General features: G+C 25.6%; 2 protein-coding genes across 3 annotated transcripts; one reads left to right on the forward strand and one right to left on the reverse strand.

Annotated features, from left to right (window-relative positions):
- Positions 1-1584: 1584 nt before the first annotated feature.
- Positions 1585-12815, reverse strand: LOC132922231 (sodium-independent sulfate anion transporter-like). Of its 2 annotated transcripts, none has more exons than XM_060985637.1 (2): positions 12677-12815; positions 1585-3893 (listed from the first exon to the last, which is right to left on the reverse strand). In XM_060985637.1, the coding sequence occupies exon 2, from the start codon at positions 3861-3863 to the stop codon at positions 1932-1934; it is 1932 nt and encodes a 643-aa protein (XP_060841620.1). In that variant the 5' UTR covers positions 3864-3893; positions 12677-12815; the 3' UTR covers positions 1585-1931. The 2 variants fall into 2 exon arrangements, with proteins under 2 accessions (XP_060841620.1, XP_060841621.1); XM_060985638.1 differs by lacking the exon at positions 12677-12815 and adding an exon at positions 5007-5238.
- A 10479-nt stretch (positions 12816-23294) lies between these two features.
- On the forward strand, positions 23295-25295 carry LOC132922769 (coiled-coil domain-containing protein 12). Its single transcript, XM_060986459.1, has 3 exons — positions 23295-23674; positions 23728-23866; positions 24932-25295. Exons 1-3 carry the CDS (start codon positions 23523-23525, stop codon positions 25136-25138), a joined length of 498 nt encoding a protein of 165 aa, XP_060842442.1. The 5' UTR covers positions 23295-23522; the 3' UTR covers positions 25139-25295.
- The last annotated feature ends 893 nt before the right edge of the window (positions 25296-26188 follow it).

Below are 26188 nucleotides of genomic sequence, written 5' to 3' on the forward strand. Positions count from 1 at the left end.
AATTTTTAAACCTCCCAAGTTATTAATTATTATGTTAAACTTATTGTTGGTTACTAAAAATTTTTGGTTAGTACATCAAGTGAAATAATCTTTTTGAATATATTAAAAGGTGAAATAAGATTAAGACTGAGTCAAAAATTTAATTAAAATAATAATGATTAATTTAAGTTATCTAAAATATCCTAAACGTAGAAGAGAGTCATAAGAAGGAACAACAATTATAATTTATTACTCATCATTAATATCTCAATTAATTTAAAATAAAATATTTATTAGTTTTATTAATTTTAAACCGAATTATAAATGAAATATAAATAATATATCTGTATTTGATGTCAACCATTCAATAAGTTTTATAAAGTCCAAAAAAATCATTAATCAATTAACTATTTTAGCAATTTATCTTAATTTATAGCTATGATAATGTATAATGTATGTATATGTTAATTTTTCTTGTAAATTAATAACTAAAATTTTATTTAATATAAAATTGTATTCTCCTGTACTGTATAGCTAACTAAAAATGTGTATTTATCTAGTCAATTTTGTATTTATTTATTTATTCTTTGTTTCTATATGTAAACACTTAATCGTGTTGTAAGTTTATTAGTTTTAATTTATAACCTTGATTATTGTATAAGAAATAGTATATTATAATTTGAAATAAATTTGAACTTGGTGGATGAAATCTTGATTTCGTTATTATACTTAATTTTCTAATAGTGAATAGATACATTTTTTGTTATAAATTAATGTATAACTTAAACAACAACAATAAAGCATAATAATTAACATAATTATAAATTAGTAATTTATAACTAATTTAAAATTATTGATTATAATTATAATTATTAATGAAATTATAATATAGGTATTAGGTATGTTTATGTATTATGTATCTTTATTTTATAGCTAATAACACAACCAAAATGGTAATATTGAAAAAAATAAATAAATACTTAGAATTAATTAGAATATGTTACTTGGCACATACAATAAGTGTAGATATTGGGAATATAGCATTGGAGCACCAAAAATAATTTTAGTTTATATATATTAAACTAAATTATTTAGCGGTGGATAGAACTGTTGAAAAAATGATTGAACCACAATTAACGTTTAAAGTCAGTTAATAGCATGACAATATATATATATATAGATATAGATATATTCATATATTTTGTCATGGTTGATAGAAACTTATGACACCAATGTAATTTATGAAAAATAATGGGTACCAATCGGTAAAGTGGCTAAATAGGAAGTAGAGATTTATGTCAATAAATAGCCACTACCTATATTGTAAATGTAAGATAGTCAGATAGATATATAAATTGATAAGATACGTTTTACAAGATTTGTTTGATGAAAACATTACACCTACATTTGTAGGTACCTTTATTATATATTTTATTTCTAAAATATTATTATCGTGTTGCATGAAAATGAGTTATTGATTTAGGTATTATATTTTTATAGTAATTATTTATGTAACCCGGTAAACAGTATATGAGGACCCATGACAGTGACTTATAGGCTGTTAAGCTCGTTTAAAATGTTTAAGAATTGAATAAGCTAAAAAGATGGTTATTTTGTTATTTAATCATGATTTAAATTTTTGTGGAACAATGTGGATTTGTAGAAAAGTACACAAAAAAAAATATTGGTTTTACAAAATCAATCCTCATTCCTCAACTATAATAATATTACATCCTATTAGACTTATATGCTACTGTATGTGTACATTGTGTATAAGGTACTAAATTTCTAAAACATATCGTTATACAGACATTTGTTATAGACAATTTTTATCAGCAAAATGTATATAATATAATTTATATATTTATGTACTCCCGCCTTAAAAAAAAAAAAATCAAAAACAAAAGTCAAAGCTATAAACATTTCAGGGGAGAAAATTAGATAAATCATATTCACTTAGTCTGTAGCAACGGCTGTAACATTGCAGTGTGGTGTTGTTCAGTCGATTTTTGTAATAGTCGGTCTAATTCTTTTTTATTGTAGTAAAACACCAATTCTTTTGGTTTTACCCCTCTAAACACATCAACTACACTAGGTTTAAGGTTGTAAAAAAACAAAGCTTGCCCCCTGTCTGAAAAATCTTTAGTTAGCATTTCGATGACCTTAGCGGCGGTGAAGTCAGCTCCATACACATGAGAACAATCTATGACTACCGGCATATCCCGTTTAAGACTGTGTTTTGTAACCAGGTTACGGACGTAATCGGCGGATGGAAATACCAAACATCTGTCCGGGGTCAGCATTAGATACTTGAAACCGGCGCGAGTCTTGTACTCTTGTATGGATATTTTGGGTCTAGCCGCGTGGTACAAAATCGAAGTTAAATTCAGCCCTATGCCAAACAGGACGCCAATCTCTAAGGGCAAGAATAGGCATGCAAAAAAAGTGAACATCCCCGGGATTAGATCGCTTTTTTTCGAACGATATATTGGTTTAACGACCCTCACTTCTACCATGAATACCACTGCCGTTATGATAACCGCTGCCAAACAAGTTTTGGGTATGTAATAAAAGTATGGTGTCAAAAACAACAGAGCCACGATCACCAGGATCGAAGTGTATAATCCACCCAAGGGGGTTCGCACTCCACTGGCGTTATTCACAGCACTCCTGCTAAACGACCCAGAACCTGGAAAACTTTGCACGAACGAATTTCCAATGTTACACAAACCAATGGCCAATAATTCTTGGGTCGCGTCCACGGTCTTGCCGTTGGCGAACGCCTTGCAAATAGATATATTCTCCAGCAGACCAATCAGTGGCAAAACGACCACGTTTGACTTCATCGTGGACATAATTTCGAAGAAACCTATGGTCTCATTGTCTCGCTGCATTGTGAACTGGGGTAGACGAAATTCCGGAAGACCCGCTGGAATTGTTCCGATGATCTTGTACGGCAATTTGAACGACTCGTCTTGAGCACTTATGAATATGTAGCTCATGACGGTACAGCTGATAACAATTATCGAATTTCTGATCGATCCTATTAACCAGAAACTCTTGTTTATGTATTTCTGAACGCAGCTTTGTTGTTCCGGGTCCGCGGGACCTAAACGAAGTTCGGCGATGACCCGCAACACTAACAGAAATACAATGCATCCGACCCCGATGACAGTGTCGCCGTAGCTAATCGTGTCGATGTCCCTATAAAGGGAACACATCATTTCCCACAGACTGGACCCGGTACCGTGGACACCGATCAGGTCTTTTATTTGGGATGCGATAATTAGCAAGGCCACGGCGGACGTGAATCCCGAAGACACGGGACCGGATACGAAATCGATGATTATGCCCAGGCCACAGACTCCCATGGCCAGTTGTATGACGCCGGTGAGAAAGCATAATAGTGTGGCATACTCTGGACCGTAGCCGTGTAGTGTGCTATAAGTCATCAGCGACACAATGGCAGTCGGTCCCATAGGCACGTCCTTACAGCTACCAACGAACGTGTAGATGAACGTGCCAAGAAACGAACCATAAAGACCGTATTGCGGTGGGAGACCTGCCAATCCGGCATACGCCATCGACTGTGGTATGACCGTTAAACCAACAGTCACGCCAGACATTATATCACCAAGTCCGTCTTCAATCGTGTAACATGGTAACCAGTTCAATATCGGTACCCTACGCCTCACGTTTTTCATAGCCACTGTTCTACCGAGTTTTTGCTTCATACACAAACAAATTCCCTGTACCGTTTCCACAGTGCTCGTTTTTCGACCGGAAATGATTTCTTCTACGAGTATGAAGTCATCGCTGCCTAACGAACACTTATATGTATCATCGTGACTATTCATCGAAGAATTAGTATCTCTGTCTGGCATAGCTGATTGATTTAATCAATACAATTAGTTCTGAAAAAAAAATTATTTTTGATTTTATATTATGTATTAATACTCGCAAAAAATCGATTAGTGTATTCATTTATTATATAATTATAACATTCATAACTAACTAATAAGTTTTTCTTAGGTATTTTAAAATGTTTTTTAGCGCAATTGGTTTATAAAAAAGTAATTTTAATTTTAAGAGGACGTCACATCCGCATGCGTTGTCTCCGTCTTTCACAAGTATGACATAGACAAAACGTGTTTACGCAGTCTGAATAGAACTCGATCAATTGTGGTTCTAAAGTAAATTTACTTATTATAAAATTGAAAGATATGGCAATATAGAACTATAGAAGGCAAGACCCTGAGTTTATTAAAAAAAATTAAAATTTTGAAAAGTTAAATGTTATTTAAAAATAATGAAATTTTTGCTGATTCTAAACGATTATAACGAACGTTATATTAGGAATAATGAAAAAAACTCAGCGTCTTGCCCTCCAAAATATTGGCATCTTTTAATTTTATAATAAGTTTATTTACTCTAGAACAAAAATTGAGCGAGTTCTACTCAGTCTGCGTAAACGCGTTTTGTTTATGTAGTACGTGTGTGTGAGACGGATGAGACAACACATGCGGGTGCTACGTTCTCTCAAGCACAAAATTGGTAAACTGCCGTTAAAATTTATATTTATTTGATATTAGCCATAGACTATATTATGTAATAGCGGTATACTAAAACAACACACGATATTGATACAAAATACAAATGTATACAATTGTCAATTACCTAATACAGTAATACCTATACAAGAAAAATGCAAAAATAGTTATTTTACTTATTTTTATACATGAAAGTTGAAACACTATCATACCAATAGTTTTGTAAAACCTCGCACGGAATACTGCTGTTTGTTATTATATTGTGTATAAAACTGTAAACTGAAAATATTAAATGTATTACGAATAATGCAGCGCGCGTGTACCTACCTACAATAACATTTTATTTTTTAAATTTTTTTTTTAAATTGAGTCTTAAGGTTACTGATTGAAAACCACGATGAATATAATATAGTATATACTATATACATTAATATATAATAGATACCTTGTCGTTGTTAATGCGTTTTTAATGTTTACCTATATCATAGACCAGGCACCAGTGGCTTTCTACCGGTACGTCGCGGCTTCCAGGGGTGTTATCCATTGGCGTATATAGGTTTTCATTTCGGAGGAGGCCGATTATGTAATTGGATTTTTTTTTTTTTGTTTTTGAGAAAGGAGGGAAGTGAGACATTATTTTAAATAGTTGTGTTTTTCATTTCGGAGGGGGCCCGGGCCTCCTCGGCCCCCCATATATACGCCACTGGTGTTATCGTTAATTATCAACTATCAAGAGAGCCGTGTCTGCAATAGATACTAAAAATAAAATTGTTAAAAAAAATTGTATTATTATAATTATTCTTAAGAGAGCCACTTATTCGATTTAAAAATTAAAAGGAGCCGTGGATGCAAAAAGTTGAAAACCACTATCATTAACTATAGAGTATAATATAATTATTACTTTTGGTTTGTATATTGTATAATTGTATTGGAAAAATGACAACGACCAATGCCTTTCGGTAAAAAATAAAAAATTATAATTAAGGTAATGCAAATAATAATTATTATAATATAATATGCAAACGCATGCAGTACCTACCTACCTATAGGCTATAATATTAAATACCTATATGTATGGCTACAATACATAATGCGCCACATAGTTAATAGCTAGGTTTATAAATATTTTAAATAGGAACTTATACATTTTTAATGATTATAATAAATGATGTAAGCATTTATTAAATTTAAATCTATTTGTATACGCCTAAAAGTCCAAATATAATTATAATTACTTATAACTTGCCTAAAAATTAAAATATTATTATAAATCTGAAATAACACAAGTGAAAACACAAATAATATTCTTAGTATTCTTATTTCTTACCTTTAAATTTGATAATGATAATAGGTCAATTCACTCTATTATTATAGGATATTTACCTAATACACAAAATTATAACTACGACTGAACACGAATTTTCTATATCACATGTTTATAAGACGGAGATAACACACTTGAGCGTGACGTCCTCTTAATTATTTAATGATCTAAGAAAAGAGTAATTTCGAGCTTAATATACAGTATGTAAACTAATTGGAAAGTCAGTAGGTAACAGTACCTATATACTTCGAAAAATAGTGCAGATTGCAGTTTTTTTCAATGTAATATACCTACTAGGTAATACATTATATATGACTCCAGGCACAAATACAAAAAAAAAATCGTGGGCAGGGGGGGGTTACAAAATATAACTATACGAATTGTGCCGCAACATAATAGAACAATTTTTTCCTCGTTACTCCAAAAATATTTGTGGAGGGTTGAACCCCAAAATCCCTCCCTGTATACGCCCCTGCAATCTACATGACTCATCGCTTACCTTTTACAAAGGTCTAAAATAGACAAAAATCATAAGCCACTTAATTTTTTTCTCAAAAACTCGAAAATAACTACCTATTTTGCAGAGTATTTATTTAAATATAAAAAAAAAACAATTTTGAAATCGGTTGAATTTTGAATAAATAAAAGAAACTTCAATTTCAAAAATACAGCATAATGTTGTAATGTTTTCACACTTTGATAACTAATTTTCTATTTTAATAGCTTTATACAGAACACAAAACTCGTTGATATTTTATATAATATATTTTTATTTATTTTTGTAATAAATAAATACCATTTCTACGTAATAAGGAATAGTAAATTTCATTCTATTAAATTAATAAAGTAAAATAAAATAAAAATGAAGTCTACCTAATGTTAAATTAAGTTATTTACGCACCTGCATTGTGCACTGATAGAATTTTAATATAACAGTTAGGTAACATTAATGACTATATCGTTAATATATCACTATATCAATAACCTCACTAAAGTATTATTAATATTTTTATCAGTATTATTTAGGTATTTTTAAAAAATGTTAGGCCAATTATAATTTAAATACAAAATATTTAAACGTTTTTTTCTTCAAACTAAAGACTATATTCGATTTAGACCACAATGGAGTTAAAATTAACTTGGATATAATTAGCAGTGTATAGTGAATATATTGAAAAATATCATAAAATTAAATATTAAATACAATTTCAATGAGTAGGTAGTGTACTTACCTATTATTTATTACAGTTTGAATACCTAGCATTATGATGGTTACCAAAACTAAACAATTTTACCATAATATGTTTCTTTTTTTTTTTAATAGAAGTTCCTTTTGTTTATTCAAAGTTCAACCGATTTCAAAATTGTTTTTTCTCCATCATACAATTAAATAACTCTACAAAATGATTATTTTCAAATTCTCATCAAAAACGTTTTGAAAAAAAAAATTTATTGGATTTTGACTTTTTTTATTTTAGAGCATTGTAAAGGTAGATTTTTAGTCATACTATATAACATTGAAAAAACTGCAGAACTACAATATCTACATTATATTTCGAATTACAGCTACTGACGTTACAATGAATTTACATACGAAGAGGTGGGTGCAACAACCAGACATCTCCATATTATGAAAATGTTCAGCAGAGACAAAATACATCTACGGAGAAGTCTTGTTCTTGCAACAAAAAATAAAACAGAAATCTCCATTTGTATTATATCTCCGTATCTAACGATCGGATATGTCTGATTGTTGCACCTTGCACCAATTGACGGAGATTTTTTTTTCTGTGGGAATACACAAAAAAGTGATTTTCGAAAAAAAGTGGAGATGTCTGATTGTTGCACCCACCTCTTCAATTACTTACTGTATATAATACAGATTTTGTAGAATTATTTTTGTACCTTCATTTATTTTTATCTAAATGGCCAATCCCTCAATGAACTTTTAGTTACAAATCATACCAAAAATTCAGTAATCAGAAGCCTGCTAAGACTTTCTATTAGGTTAATATATTTTCTCATATTGTTGTATTAAAACTTATATTATTTGCGTACAACACGTCAACACTAACAAACAATTAAACGATTACAAAGATTTGAAGCCTATACACAGGTACTAATTTCATGCGTATGCAACAATAGTAAAGAACAAAAGGATTAACAAAAAATAAAACTATTAAATAATAATATATATTATACTCATACATATAGCTATTAGTTTGAATACAATGAAAACAATGTACAGTTATGACATGTTTGGTACATATATAGGTATATCATCACTATTACAATATATTCATCATTCAGCAATCATTAAAACTAGTAGATATATAAACCGTATGTCATCGGTGTAGGTGTGTATATGTGTGTATATGTTGTATGTAGAATGTTAGTTGTGTTTGCAAATTATGACAATTAGGTTATATATATATAAATTACCTACTTAGGAAATATACACTAGACAATTTTAAACTTTTATTTTATTAAAATAATATACTAAATTATATTTATATTCATATATTAAATTAATATAGGAATTTTAAAATAGTTAAAAAATAATGACTATATCATTTTAAATTTATTTTATGTATAATATATTTGAGTAACGTTCAAATTATGAACTTAAAAAAAACAGCTTAGGATACTTAAAAAAACAACGTACGATATCCACATACTACTTGTGTCCTCCAAAAGATATATTTTACAGATATTAAATTCAACTAGTAACTTGCGTCCTAAAACTTGGATATATATTTTTTCTACCAGCTATAATACCTATAACCAGATAACCTAGGTCACATCACACTCACACCCCTAAGATATGATACATGTTACTGGTTTAATAAACTGTTCCAATTTACGATTATAATTAACGATAAAAGATTTACAGCATTCACGGAATTAATAATTAAGATTTAAGATTGAAGATAATTATATGTTGATTTGTTAGCGTGATAAAATAAAATACGCACCGTGCGATTGTCGTCCAAAATAATTTATCATCCTAACACAACACTGTCAACACTGAATGATTTGAAAAATCAATACCTACTTGTCCTACCCAATATTTGATTTTATAGATACCTGATATAATAGTGTTATACGATATGATATATATTATGATTAAGGAGATTAACATAAAGTTTTTTTATTGCTTAAAAAAACATCAAAGAACTTCATTTTATGTAAACTACTCGTATGTTCGTAAAGTGGTATTTCAACAATTGGAAAAAAGGTTTCTGGATATTCAATATCTTGTTCGTTAATTTTGAACCTTTGATTCATTAAGTCATTATGAACTGTATGGACAGAATTAGCAACAAAAGATTGTCATTTCCATTTGGGACAGTCATCGTGTTATGTACAAATTAACATCCGTTAAAATTAAATGTTTATTGTTTATCATACCAAATATTTGGTATAATAAACATTTAATTTTAAAACAAGTAAATTTACTAGCCAATGAAGTTTTAGTTGACAAATTAATAATAAAAAAAAAATTGAAATAGATTTATTTTTTAAACTTTTATTCTAGAATGCCATTTTTACATCCAGAAATGGCAAGTAATGTATAGTTTATTCCAATCATTCTAGTAGAACGTTTAAAATTTAATTATATCTACTTTCCTTTATTTCAACATATACAATATGTTATGTTTATTCTTTAACATTGGTATTTTATCAGTGTCTAGAACCTTGAGAAAATGTCACAAAATTACGAAAAAAAGAAGTGTTCAAAATAAAACTATTAAATAATTTAATAATTATATATTAATTGCAATTGACTAATAAATATTATTAAAAAAATCTGAAAACAATAAAACACTTTAAACCAGAACACATTTTTTTTTATTTAAAAATAAAAGTAAACAACAACATGTATTTTTGAAATAATTTCTTTTATGGCTTATTTTGTACCCAATTATTTATTTCTATGATATTAATAAATAGTGGAGTATTTAACTTAAATGAAATCGTAGACAATTAAAAATTGTATTAAAATTAATAATTTTAAATAAATTATATAACTTAATAATTACAACATTTTTAATAAAATACTATTACTAATACAATATTATTTAAAAATTAATATTGAAGAACCATGGAAGTTATTCTATTATATATTAGGTGTCGTCTGTCAAATGTACCTTATAACTGAGTAATGAGTATAGATCTCAGTAACATATTTTCAATTTGAATTAAATGAATAAAATTAAAAAATCATTGTATTCGATAAATGACTTTAAGAGACTGGTGTATACGCTATTATAAGCATTTATGTCTAAGTATAATTTATGTTATATTATACTTTATAAATTAAATTCATAGTTTTCTATACATGGTTTAATTTTCAAATAATTTGGCTCCATTTGAGCTATTTATATACATTTGAAAATTATGAGTGAGCGGAGATGGTCTATTAACCTATATTTAAAAAAAATATATTATATTTTTCTATTACTTATCATTTTATCAGTAATAATAATTTGAACAAATGTTTGCCAAAAATAAATCTCACATATTATATAATATTATTTCATATAATAATATTAGTAGCTGTAAATTATAAATCAAAACGGTCTTACTGTACAACGATGTGAATAGGAAAAAGGTTCATCTAGTTATAAAATAACATATCCTGACTCACGTCTCACTAATTCATCATCGCCTAGAGCCAGAACCACTAAAGCTATGAGTATGAAATTTGGTCATTACATATAATTCTACTTTATGATGTAGACAATTTTAATGTCTTTAAATAGATAATGAATATTTTAAAAATGTTATCATATCTTGAAAATGCAAACACAAATATTTGTTGAAAAATTCAAATCTCAACGGTTATTCATTTGTGAATTACGTAAAAAAAAAAAATCGATTTTGTCAAATATAATACAGAATAATGATATTAACGAATAAGTGTAATAATTTTTTTTTTTTTGAAAAGTATACTGTGGACTTTCTACCTTTAACAAAATAAAATCAGATTCAAGTATTAAATTTGCTACTAGAAACCTATCATAAATTGAAGATTGGAACTTTTTTGCTACTAAAAAGAGTCTTCAGATACAAACAAAAAAAAAAACAAATAATTGTAAAATGTCATGCTTAAAACATTTTAATTATCGAACAGCAAAATTATTTTTTCTAGTAACTTGAAATTGAAACCAGTTAAAATAAAAATTGTACTTATTTGTTGCTTATTTATTTACTTATTTATTTTAATATGATTTATCCTAGGTAGATAATTATAATTTACTTGTCCCATTTATGAAATATACACATAATAAGTACCTGGTACCTATATAAATGCGTACTTCATACTTATATATATATATTTACCAACAGGCAATAGTTATTACTTTCTAGATATACGATGATTTACTTTCTCGATACGAATCTACATTTAATGAAAAGCTCACTGCCCAGGTACTGCATACAATATACAATATAGACACATAAACGAAAATCATTAAAATTTACCTGTACACTAAAAAACAATTATACATTTACTCTCGCCTAATAAAAAATAAAAATAATCATATTCAAATAGTATTTGCATGTTAAATACAGATATTGTTTACACAATAACAATGTGTAATAGTCTTACATAAAATACCAAAATGTTCATTATTATAATATCATGTATAGACTATAATATTATTATAGTGTATTCATTTATTTATAAAAAATTACTTTAAAGAGATTCTTATCTTGTTTATTCTTTTTTTGTTCAGCTTAACTGCAGAATACCTAATGTTGAATAATTTTGTATTTTACTGTTTCAAAGAAAAATTATTTAAAATAAATATATACTAGATAAAATACTATTAATACACATAACCCAAATAGCAAGTTCGATAAAAGAAAAGAAAAGAAAAGAATTATAATTATTTATAATTTATAAGTTAAACAGGATAAAGTTAAGTAAAATATATATTTATATTAAACTGTATTACTATTTTTTTTTTTAATTTCTATAAAAATTATATTAATATTATTATGTTTTAATTTTAGTATCACTATTCCTAAATATACTCATATGTATAATAAATTATAAGCTATCGGAATCAACTTATTAACATATTTAATATTTAAATACTTCAAGCAGTCCCACGAAATGTCAAAATATATGTGAACTTGTAAAAATTAAACTTGTTTAAATTGTTTTATCTGAGTATTTAATTTCTTCTCAGAGTAGATAGCATTATAGCAATAAAAAACTTCGATAAACATACGTGTATATTATGTATTATTATGTTCATTTATAATTTTGTTTTCTAGTAAAACAAATTATGTTTTTAAATTGTATTTAAATTAACTAAAAGATAAAACACGTTAAGGCATAGTGTAAACGACACAACTATAAACAATTTTAACATACTGTATTCATAAATTAAATTATAATATATATTATATATAAATAATAATAAATACATTTTCATTTATTTTTACAGCATAATAATAATATAATAAATTAATATAATAGCTTTATAAAATTTAAATTATCCAACTTAAAAGTCCAACTATGTACTTTGTAGTATACCTACTTTATTTTTACCAGACCACTATGCCATCCTATATAAAGAGGACAACCCTCAATACTTTTAAAAATTTTATGTAATGAATCATAATCATAATTATTATGATTCATTACATACTAATAGAAAAATTTAATTTAAAATTGAATAAAAATATATATCTAGTACACGTATAATACCTATAGTATGTAAATACTAAAATAACTAAAATTTACTCGAATTTATTATCGTGAAAAAAAAATAAGGATTAGAATACAATAAATAAATAAATAAATTACCTGTACAATAAGCTCCGATAGTGTAATTATAAGGTATGTAACTGAAAATTTAGCGACGTGTCCATTCAAGCGTCTTCTCTAAACGTCTTCTGCGTGTACTTTTTTCATCCGACGAACACCAAGCTACTCTCCCCTCCAGTTTATATATGATAGGGACCCGCCAAGTCCAGTGTGGCTAGGTCGGAGATATAACCTATAGCAATTAAATAACTTAATTTAGCCACTAAAAGTGACATTATTATAATAGCTTCCATTTTATTATAATTTATACATTTTACCTCCCATGAATTGTTTACAACAATTTTACTAAGAAAATGTTACAAGGAATTTAAATAAATAAGATGAACATATAATAATCTAATACGATTCACTAAAAATAAACCAATTAAAAAAAAAAAAAAAACAATCAATTTTTAACATATTATTTTTGCTTTTAAAAAATATTAGACATTAATATTATTGCATCTACCACCTTATCTTCAACTGCTCTTAATAATCACCATAATGTCGCTCAGTTATTGTCCTGTTTTAAATCCTTAATCATATCCTTCAAAATCTATCATACATTCTCATCTCAATCAAAAAATATTATACTTTCCCACATTATTTTTCTTTAAACACACTGGTCATATATATTCTGTTGTATATAATTAATATTTTAAAAATTATTACTTTTAAACATAATATTAAAATTTCGGAAATTAATTTTCAAACTATACATAAGTAAAATAAAATCTGTAAGAAAAATGTTTAAGTTCTTTTCTAAATATTAAGTATTAGTTATGTCAATATTTAATAGTATTAAATCATATAACAATTAAAAATTTGAAATAAAAATTAAAAATTTCCTTAGTTTAATTTTTAGCCTCGTAAATTACCTAATAAGTAATACTCCTCTTATTAGATACAATTTAATAATAAAATACAGGGATACGTATTAAGTAACGTTATTGATATATTTTTGTGTACCTATTCCGTTAACTTACAAATATTTTAGATTTTCATTTTCAGAATTCTTAGTTTTCATTTATTAAACCAAATATTATTTTGTTGCAAATTGTTTTTCTATTCCGAAAAATGTATAATATTTATAAATATTAAATAGCAAGGAAAGTTTTATAAATATACAATTATAAAAATAACGTTTTAACAAAATATAGCTATTGACTTGACTTTCATTGGAAAGGTTAAATTATGACTTTGTAATACTGAATAATATTATTGTATGATTTGGCTATACGTCAAAAGAAATATATAACTATATATTTAAAATAATATTTTTGAAATTACTGTAGGTATACCTATAAAGATATACAGTATATGCATTAGATACTTAAACATAATAAATAATCAATAATATATTAACCAAATATATAGAGCATTAGCTATTTCCTTTTTATACGTGTATAATAGAGCCATTTGCAACTATAAGACATAATCGGGTAAAATAAGAATATTACATATTATTCATAAATACTAAATGTTCTTTGCACTTCATTATAATACTGCATGTTAGTAAGCCTTTAGTTGAGCTTTTAATATAAATCACAGATGTGATAAAAATTTAAATTAATGAAAAATTATTTTATTAGGAAATAATTCTGCGGATTAGGTTACCGAAACAAATTTAAAAACAATTTGGTAGTCAAATATTTATCAATTTATCATATATTTACATCAATGAGAAATCGGGAAAAATAAATAAAGGTAATTTTATTCTTTAAAATTTTAAAACTAATACATCGACTTAGAAGTTCATAATATATTAGGTTATTTAACTTAATTATTCAATTATAACAAATTAGCAAACCAGACAATATTTTTTTGTGAGGAATAAATTAACAGCATTGTATACCTACTGCACATACAGCAAGTCTTGCAGTCTTGAGACAAATGTATAATAGCTGTTCGTATATGATGTTTTATTTCGTATTATATTATTATACATGTATGCTTTTTTCTATGCCATCGCAGTTATTGTTTACAAAATAAATACCTACGATGCCATAATGTCTACTCTCTACTAAGCCACAAACTAGGAAAAACTTTTCATGATCGTATATAAATTGTCAAGGTTAATTAATATATAAATTAGTAAATACTCTATAAAAAACTATTATTCTCTACTCAAGAGCTCATAGTATATAAATATAATAAACAGTGTAAGTGTAGGTAATAAATAATAATATTAAATACCTAGGTATACATATAAAAGCTATCACTACAGCTAACGAGAGTGTAGGTGCAAAGTTTCATATACATAAATGTACCTATACAAATTCATTAAATAATTCTATAAATTAATTCTAATTATTAATTACAATTTTTTTCCCTGACTTTTGGGATTTGCTATTGACTGTTACATATTATAGATATTTAAGTATATTAAAATTTCAATACTTAGGTATAGGTATTGATTTTTATAACATTATGTAACGTGATCAAATTAAAATCTATTTTTATATAGAAAAAATTATAAAAAGTAGATACCTAGATAAAACTTAAAAAGCAAGATGAAATCCAAAGTTCAAAACAGTTATCTTCATGTTTTGTTAACTATAGCACCTTTAGGATACGGGTACGTATTATTGTAATTATACCTACTTATTATTTATGTAAATTTAAAAGCATTTAAAGCAATAAAGATAGATTATCGAGTATTTACATTTGAAAAACGATTCAATAAACGATTCTAAACATAAATATACATCTGCACTGAAGTAAGCAAATAAAAAGTAAAAAATAATTAATAGATACCTGCCATCTCACAGTATTTCAGCTTTTTAATTTTAATAGGTACCTGAACATTTAAAACAAAAATGTAATTTAACTATACAAAATTACATATTTTATATTTCCTTCAGTATGTTATATCGTTATATGCATATAATAAATAAGTAATGACTAATGAGTAGAATAACCTGTGGTATAATGGCGCATGGGGCAAAATTAACTATTGCCTATAAATAATTTAATATTTGCCATCTGGTCAAGTTATTAAGTTATTATTATTTTGCTATCATAGCTAAACGTGATAAAACATATTCTTCAGAAGTTGATGAAGTTTTGACGTCAACATGAAATAAAGTATTAATCTCGTTCATTTGATGTTATATTTGAGTAGTATAGTCAGTATAGAACTATAGAAGTAGTAATAAATACTAATTAACGATACGTTATGTATTGCTTTCATTTATTTTCGTATGATACAAGTAAGTGACTATATGTCAATATTATTAAAATATTGATATGATATAGCAACTAAATATACTACAATACTATTTATGCAGAAAATCATATTGAAATAAAATAGTTTAATGAATATGTGGCAAAAGTACACCGTATTTCTTACCTACTGGCTACTTCAATAAACATTTTATTTTTATAGCTTCAAAATGAATATTTAAATATATCTATCATTTAAGTTTATATTGTTTTATAGTTGTTTTTTTCTTCTCATGTATAATTGTTAATTTGTTATTTATTTATTTTTTTAATGGTGATATTGTGCTATTCGTTAATTAAGAAGTTGTTTTAAATTTTTTTGTTTTATATACAGTTATTTTATACATAAATAATGAATAAAATCAAATTTTCAAGTTATTTTAATAATTTTTAGATATATAAAAGAATGCTCACTTTTACTTCAACTACGGGGTAAAGAAACGCATTTATTAAAATTTATAATTGCAGCTTAGAATTTTTTATTTATGCTTAGGTAAAATCAACTTTTGACTCGAAAATTGCAATTTATGTTATATTATGTATAATAGGACAACAACATAATAATATGCCTAAAACGTGTATACAGTTAACTACCACATAAGAGTTGTTAAATGAAAAGTGCGTCATTCCCAGGTTACTTTAATGACAGTGCTATACTGATATTATGTATAGGTATCTTGCAGTTTCGGTCTAGTACTCTGGTTATAAACTAAATGTTTCATAAAAACTTTAAAAAAATATATAACCACCATCTAATACATTTCAACAAAACTAGTTTATTTTTAGTTAAAAAATAATTTATTGCTTTAAAATGTTTTATTTAAAAAAGAGTATAAACAACGATGTTTTACCTACTTTTTTTTTGAAATTTGTACTTATTAAATATAACATTATATGCTTTATCGTAAAAAAATTCAAAAAATATAAATTACATACATTAAATAAGTTATAAATTATTATTAAAATAATATAATATTTTTAATTTATTGCTGAAAAATTATTGGAACATATTAAAAATTTATTTTTTGTTTAAATCGAAGGATAGCTTTTCAACAAGTAAACAAATTAAATGATTCAAATATTATAAGCATATTAAAGATCTAAGTTTAATTTTAAGATTTTAAGCTTTGAAAATCTCGTTCATTCTTCATTTGACGTCTAAACTGTACGTCTGTAAACGTGTAATTGATTGTTATGCGCATATGTTGAATTAACCAAACTTTTATGTAGGTTCAAAAAAAATTAAAATGTCCCATTCACGAATTTTAAGTTATTTAAGTATACATTTTTCCATTTAGTTATGAGCCTCTAATATTGAGTAACCGAGAGGAATCGCGGATGAAAAATCTCGTGATAAAATATCCGTTTTAAAATAAATTGATTAAAAAGTCCGGATTCAGTTTTTATAGTCGGATAAAAGTCCGAGCACATTTTTAGTGTCGGACAAAAAGTCCGAAAATACGAAACATTTTGTATAATTAATTTTTATAATATAAACCTACTATATTTTTTTTTAGTTTTAGTTTAGTTGACGTGTTTATGTGAATAAAATAAAATTCATTCTTTATTGAAATATATTTCAAGTGTGTGTTTAATGTGTTGAATTCTATATTATTTCTTAATATATATCAAATATGTATAAAGAATAATACTTGATAGTTAATATTAAATTAATATTATAAATTTTGATATTGTTGTTCCTAAGATATTGTGTAGTAATTGTTAATATTTTTAAATACATGTATCTACTAAAATTAATTAAAATTAATAATAAATTATATAATTATGAATGAAAATAAGAAGATAGAAAAAATGTTTAATAATTTTATATGTGTATAATATATAATAAATAATAATGTCTACAAACATTTTTAAATTTTTAAATGTTTAAAATAAATATTAATTATACAGAATATTTTATATTTTTGGAGTTTTTGTCCGACACTAAAAATGTGCTGGGACTTATTGTCCGACTATAAGAACTGAATCCGGACTTTTAGTCCAACTTTTTTTTTTAAACGGACTTTTTGACCGATTACCAGCTGGGAAGGACAAACCAACATTATTAGTATCATTGATTATAAATACTAGTATGTTAGTATCTATAATCTATATTATTAAAGCAACTACATTTTTAAAATAGAAACATAGGGATTTACAGTATATATAACTACTACGAATAAAATTAATTATTTAAATTTTACATATTAATACATTTTAATTTTATACTTCAGAACAACTATAATATAATTATAATAAAATCGATAAATATACATATTTTTATTTTACATCATATTACGGGCTTACCGTTTTTTACTTGAATTTTGCATTTGATTTTGATCAACCGTACTACATTGTATATCTATGTGTACATATAGTATTTCGGTAAGATATGTAAGCAATTAAATCTACAAGAACAAGTTAATAATAATAATAATATCATCACAGTTCGATGATTATACCTACGTAGTGCGCGTGTTGTTGTTGACGGTTTATAAGTTTGTCGCTCATTATTTATCAGAATACCTAATGACAGCGACTAAATCTCGTTCTAAATAAATTAAAATAATGGAATATACAGTCTCTATATTCATGGTACCTATACAGTCGTATAACTACCAACATCCGGCCACGAGTGAGTAGAAGATTTGGCAAGTACAAAAGTACAAATGGCCTACCATATGTAATATAATAATTGCATAATATACAATTATTATTTATTACTAATTATAGTTATTTTAATCATGTATGGCTATAAATTTAAAAAAGTGGGCAAGTGGGTATCGCTCTGCTGTATAGTTGAGAAGGAGAGTAGGTCACTGATCACCATAATGATGTGTTAAATTTGAATGCAATGACGGGTATCATTGTATACGAAAAACGATCCTGAACGGAAATGATTTGTCAGTAAATGGTAATTAGCAGGGTATATCCTATATTTAAATTGTAATATATCGTTATTTTACGCGATTTCGTAAAAAATTAAATTTCTTAAGCTCATAAAATTTTTTCTTTATCGACGCTAGAATTTTTTTTTACAATTACTTAAAGGAAAACTTATGAATAACCTTGTATTGGATTTTTGAACCTTAAGTAAAAATCACAATTTTATGAATTTTCAACTTTAAAATTCCATGCAAATTTTCTCAATTTTGATATATTTCGTAAACATTTGAACTTTTAATAGTTATATTTTTATTACGATAGGTACAACTTATAATAAACCTTGTATTAAATTTTAAAGATTTTTTGGATAGCCAAATTTTTTTTATTGGCATTTTAAGAAAAAAAACTTAGAAAAGTCGAAAATTTCAATTGTCTATAAGTAGCTTAAAAATGGTCAAAATATTTTGAAAATTTAATCGTAAATAGATAACGCTAATATAAACATTTGGTATTTACAGTGATTCGTTTTTGAGTTATAGCAAAATCAAAAAATCGATTTTGTCAAAAAGTGGTTATGCGTAAAAATTCCCGTTTTTCCGTAATTTTTTCAGGGTTTTTCCCGACGCTTTTGAAAACTATTGGAATATTTTTTACTTTTGATCCCCCATAGTACCAACTAGATGAATTTTCATTTTCAAAGAGGGGCTGAAGTCAAAAATCGAAGCATTATTACTACTCCAATAAGTGATGACAGACTCCTTTCAGAATCTAAAATAACTAATAATACCTGATTGAACGAACTTTTCTAGGCGTTTTAAATACCTAGATAAATTAAATATATAGTCCAGCGCGTGAAGATCTGACGTTGATTTGTTACCAAATCCACTCATAGGACCCTCATATCATATAAAAACTCTATAACCCCTCTATAAGTTAATATAAAATGTATCTTACAGATAATTCTATTTTCCTTAGCAGTTTCATAAAAAAAATTGTAATTTTACATAACCGATCCGTTCAATCCTTCTAAATAATATAATTATATATGTATATATATATCTTATTTTAAATTGATCGAAACGACATACATCTGCTCTACATAATTTTTACCATTCAATATCAACTAACCCATTAATACACTGCTCATGAACATTAATTAAATTTATCTAGACATCCGCCACAAACCATTAAACGTTATAGACTATAAGTATAGTATACATAATTACCTAGTTCTAGAGAGAAAGCTATTTACGCGACTGCTGCATCATTTGCATTATCATTATCATCACACGAACCATACAATACCATTGTGAATAAATAAATAAATTTTTATTCATTCTTTTATAAAAAAAAAAAAATGCATTATACCTACCTTACCTTCATATTTTTTATCTAAAAGTATTATTCTAATTTCTAGTCATTCTAACGACAAATATACCTATAATGCACTTATACATTTTAATAGTAACACACAATGTTCATACTATATACCATATTTGATATTACCATATAAGTATATAACTTCTATATAAATAGGCTATATAGTTATAACTTATAATTGATTAATCTAATCGGAACAGTAGGTCAAAAAGTAAAATGACCAAATATTATGTGTAATAGTCGTGTATGTAATTAAATAACGAAGATAATCAAAATTAATAATGATAATTTATAATATGTACCTACTCTTTTCTGGTGTTTCGTAGAAAGAAATTCGATTAAAAGCTACACAAAAATTTAAAAAGTGATAAATCAAAAATTCCCAATAAATTATAAAAAACAAATTGTATGAATTTTTTAATTAATAAATAAAACAATTTTATAATGATATAAAAATCCCTAGTTTTGTAAAAATGAAGATTCTTGTAAGGTCGAATTATGTTAAAAAATATACAGAGTTCTTATATTTTCAAATATTTAGCCATTTAGGTTTAATTGTAGATAACAATATTGTATTGTATTCATTTTTGATATAATGTCAAACTATTGCATATTTTATCGGATTATTAAAGTATAAATAATAATAATAATAAATAGTATAATACCATGCCAGTGAATATCATATACTAATTTTGGCAAGGTTCATTATTAATTATCAAATTATAGCAATATAAATATATGATAATATAGGTATATGCAGTGGCGTAATTTGGGAAACATATCAGTGGTTGCAAAAATTACTCAGGATGCTCAAAACCCGTGGGGGCTTTGCCCACACACCCCCAACATTATAAAAAAAATGTCTTAATATACATATTATATTAATATAAAATATATTATAAATCTATATAATTCTTCTTTTACATATATAGATACATGTTAATATGTCATTAAAAACTATATATTTTAATTTTGGATAATTAATATGTAGTACACAAACATTAATTTTATTTAAATTTTAAATCACATAATCTTTTATAATTATAATCTAATAAATAATATCAATCGTTTATAATTTTAAAATTGTAAGCTGTAGCAGTCTCATTGTTGTTCTCTATTTTAATGTATTTATAGTAATGATTAATACATTTACTTTAATTTTATTTAATTTTTTATAGTGAATTGTAATTCAATTATATTATTTTCATTGTTGAAGTATTGATAATATTTAATCTCAATTTTGTCATTCTTCAACATTTTTTATTTCATAATTAATTAAGAGGGCGTAGTACCCGCATGTGTTGTCTCCGTCTTACACACTCATGACATAGCAAATTTTCGTTTACCAGTTTCAATATTGTACTGTTAGTTTTGATATAAGAGTGAACCGACCTATTATAAAATGTAAAGGTAAGATTATTATCCAGGACCCCACGTAGCCTTTTATTGATATTATTATTGTTAAGTAAGTTATGATAATTTTAAAATGTCTTAGATATTAATCTTACCTTTACATTTTATTATAGGTCAGTAGATACACTCTTTTATCAAAACAACTAACAGTACAATATTGAAACTGGTGAACGAAAATTTGCCATGTCGTGAGTGTGTAAGACGGATACAACACATATGAGGGTACTACGTCCTCTTAACTAAATAATTACTTACTTATTAGTTATTTTACTTATTTTTTACTATCTAGCAATAAACCATAAATATGAAAATTTTAGGAGTTGTAAAATAGTACTTTTGCAGTCCCTAGATTATATTTGGGGTCGCAAATACGACCCCCTGCGACTCCCCCCTTCAATTACGCTACTGGGTAAATGACTATTGTCAATAATTTATATAGCAAACACTAACTATTAGAGTAGTATGGTGGATAATTGATTGGGTTGTTAGGTATACTTAAACCGTAATATTATAGATAACTAGATTAGGTATATAATATTAAATGTAACGTTACAAATATTTGTTCATGTACTTACATAATAAACCCATTCAATGTTTTTAAAAGCTTTTTACCAAAAAAGTGATTAAGAATTTTGAACCTTAAAAATTAAAATTATTAGAATAAATTATTTATTTGGTTGATTAAGTTCCGAAAAAAATTATCTATCTAGTATCTTGACAGGGAATAATAAGGAAGATAAAAATGGGACACACTCAAGAAGAAAATTATCTATAGAGATACAACATTTTTTACAAACAATATTATAATTAAGTATTAACAAATTTCAAAAGATACTAATTATTCTATAGGATACTGCCTACTCAATATTTATGCATATGTAGCTTAGTAGCTACTAACTTGCTAATTCATTATGGCTAGATACCACATAAAAACTACTAATAATTGGTACCTATTTGACCAAGTTAATACCAAACGTTATTATAAACTATAACGTGGTTTGATGGTATGAACAAAATAATTAATAAATAAAGGTATCTAATTACTAATTAGAGTTCAAGTTGGTTACAACCTAGTACCTACTAATACATAATTACCTATACTAGTTTATCAAGTTAATATTGTAAAATGCAATAATTATATGTCTTTACTTATACAAGAAAGTTAATTATAAGTAGGCAAAAGACTAAAAACTAGGTATATGGATAACAGATAGAGATCGTATAAATTATAATTTATAGCCGGTACATAGCTAGTACCTACTTATATATTATAATATTATGTGTTTATACAGAATTTCTGAAAAAATACGTTTACCAAGGTTACGACATAATTTTTCTTTAGAGTATGTAGGTTATTACAATGCCTAACCTATAATATTAATTATAGGTATATCTAAAATCTAAGTTCAACACAAAAACAAATATTTTAAAATATTATGTATTAAGTGTGTATTTACATTTTTTACATTTTTATGAATCTATTTTTACTGTTTTATGATATTTACAGCTTTACAGGGACATTTTTTTAAATTCTAAGTCATATTAGTTAGGTAAAGGTTACATATTATAATTAAATACCGCCGTACGTGTACTTTTTTTTATGGCGGATAAATATATTATACTAAACTGCATATACGTTTAATGTATAAAGTGGCCACACTGCGTTTACAAATATGATAACATTGATAACACTATTAAGTATCAAAACATTCAAAACATTGAAATTTCAAACAGTTTGTTCATTATTTGATTATTTATTGGAAAAGGTGAAATAAAGAATGTGAAATACAAATCACATTTATTTACAAATTACTCAAATCTTTTACTATTGTAGTATTGTTCATACTTTCTGAATACCTGTAAACTCCATTTAAACAATTTAATATTTACTTTATTGCTCAATCAAATAAGTAAAATATTTTGCCTTAAGCTTATGTAAATCATGGAAAATTCAGAAAATCAATCTATCAAAGTTGGATCATTAGAAGAAGAAGCTCGAAAACGAAAGGAACGATTGGCAAATTTGAAAAAATCTTTAGAAAATAAAAATGAATCTAAAAAGAACGAAGACAGTGTGGAGAAATCATTACCAAAGTATGTGTAAAAATTAAATATACTGTAATATATTTAAAAGAAATTTTTTTTAGGCCAAGGTTTAAAAGTTATATTCCTGAAGATGAAGGGCTAAAGGCTGAACTTATACCTACCCCTCAACCTGGTGATATTATTGCTGAAGTCGAGGATCAATTAAAAGCTGGAGAAACCGTTTTTACTGTTCAGGAATTGGTAAATTAATGCGATTAAATACATTATACTTTATAAAATAAATCTTATAAGTTATAATTATTAGATATATATATTTGGATCATAATAATTATACAAAATATTTTTACTCATATTTAACAAAATCACACCAAATATAAACAAATTATGGTTATCAATGATGTTACGTCAATATCTGAACTCAAATAATTAATAAAAAAACTTGAAACAAAAATTATGAACAAGTACCATGTCTTATAAACTATAAAGTCATAACACTCATAACGCAATAAATAATTAACCCTAACAATTCCCCTGCACACTACTAGCAGATTGGGATCAATTTAATTTATATTTTTATATATAGGTAATCATATTTATATTTGTATTTTGTATTGTATTTGTAAATGCTACCTAAATGTTTGTTATTTTTTAATAATAATCTATATTATACTAAACTTATTAGTTATTATATCAATCTTGTTTGATAATATTTAATTAATTCTGATGTTTAAAATTTATTACATTTTAATTTATAAAATAATCTGTCAATAAGTAATGTGTACTGAATTTTAGATTTGTTTTATTTATCATTTTGACATGTACCTAAATAATGTTATTAGTTAGTCTTATTATGATAATAATGGCATGAAAAAAAAAGTACAATAAAGATTTACTTCAATTTTGTAATTCGTAATATTTTACTGTGATACACTTTTATTATCACAATAATAATATATAATACTCTATAATTAATACACAATACATTTTAAGAATATAATATTTTACTCACTGTGAAAATGAATATATTTTATTTTGCAAATGGGATAACAACTTTTCATTTATATATTTGGGCCAAATTTTTCTTGAGCTGTAAGCAACTGCTTATTTCACTTACCCAGCTTTAATTATTTGTAATGTTTTTATCAAAAATTAGTTCAACCTATTGAAACTATTAATAATAATTTATATATAAAATAAACTAACTTTAGAAATAGATGTTGATCTATCAATCTCTTGCTCAGAACTAATTTTTAGTTTATTCATATTTATTTAGATTTTTTTAATATACATATAATATGATTTTAGGATTTAAACACATTAGCACCAAGAAAGCCAGATTGGGATTTGAAAAGAGACATAGAAAAAAGAATGACAAAACTCGAAAGGAGGACACAAAGAGCAATTGCTGAACTAATACGTGATCGATTAAAAGGAGAACAAAATATAGATTTAGCAACAGCTGTAAATGAAGGTGCCAGAGCAAATGCTCAAATTGATAACGATGAAGAGTAGTATTATTTATTTTTTTCTAATTATTTTAAGTAATACTGTAAGTAATTAATAAAATTAATATAATTTACTTGTGTAAATATAATGAAACAATTTTCAAAATAAATTTTGTTTATTGTTCTGTCTTGAGAAATAAAACTTTTTAATAATATGTATATAATTATATATTTTATATTTTATGATATATGTAATATACTTGAATAGTCACTATTTTTTTCACAGACAACAGTATTTATAAATGGTTATTAAAAATATGTTTGGTCATAATTATTTTAGATTCCGATTAAAACAATTAGCCATGGCCCATGAATATATACATTTTACAGTTTTTTATTTTGTATGTATGAGATACCTTCTATTACAAAGAATACTCTAATCATCAATTTCTGGTATTAAATTAGATCTAGTTTTTATTTCAAAGGTAGATAATTATGCATGGAACTTTTGTATATTAATTTTTATTAATTGTTAAATTCATCTCCGTATATATAATACAGAGATATATATAATAGTAGTAAGTGTATAATGTGAAATTTGTTTATTTGTTATTATTTTATTGTATAAAAATAATGTACAAATGATTCAATGTGGAGAATGAAAAAATAAAAATAATCAAGGTGCAATGAAAACTGAGAAGCATGATCAAATTCTAAATGATAGTAATTATGTGTGCAGCAAAAATATTTAACACTGTAACTGAGAAACCTACAATTACAAAACAAAAGATGTGCTAAAAAAAATATATGATGTTGATTTCCATACAAAAAACAGCAAACCATATAAAGCTCAAAAACTTATTTACTTAAATTAGTAGATGAACAATTGTTGCAGTAACCAGAAGATTTATAATAATATATTATACTGTGACATGGCTATAAAAATATAAGACATATGAACAGTACTCAGATACAACTACAATTACTGTCAGGCGCGGATCTAGTAATTAAAAAAGGAGAGGCTAAATGAAAAAATTTACTTCAAACACATGAAAGCATGGACATTTGAAATATTTTAAGTAGGTATCTAAGGCTTAAGGGAGGGACTTCATCCCCT

This window comes from Rhopalosiphum padi, chromosome 2, assembly GCF_020882245.1.
Source record: "Rhopalosiphum padi isolate XX-2018 chromosome 2, ASM2088224v1, whole genome shotgun sequence".
In the NCBI taxonomy this organism is placed as follows: Eukaryota; Metazoa; Arthropoda; class Insecta; order Hemiptera; family Aphididae; genus Rhopalosiphum; species Rhopalosiphum padi.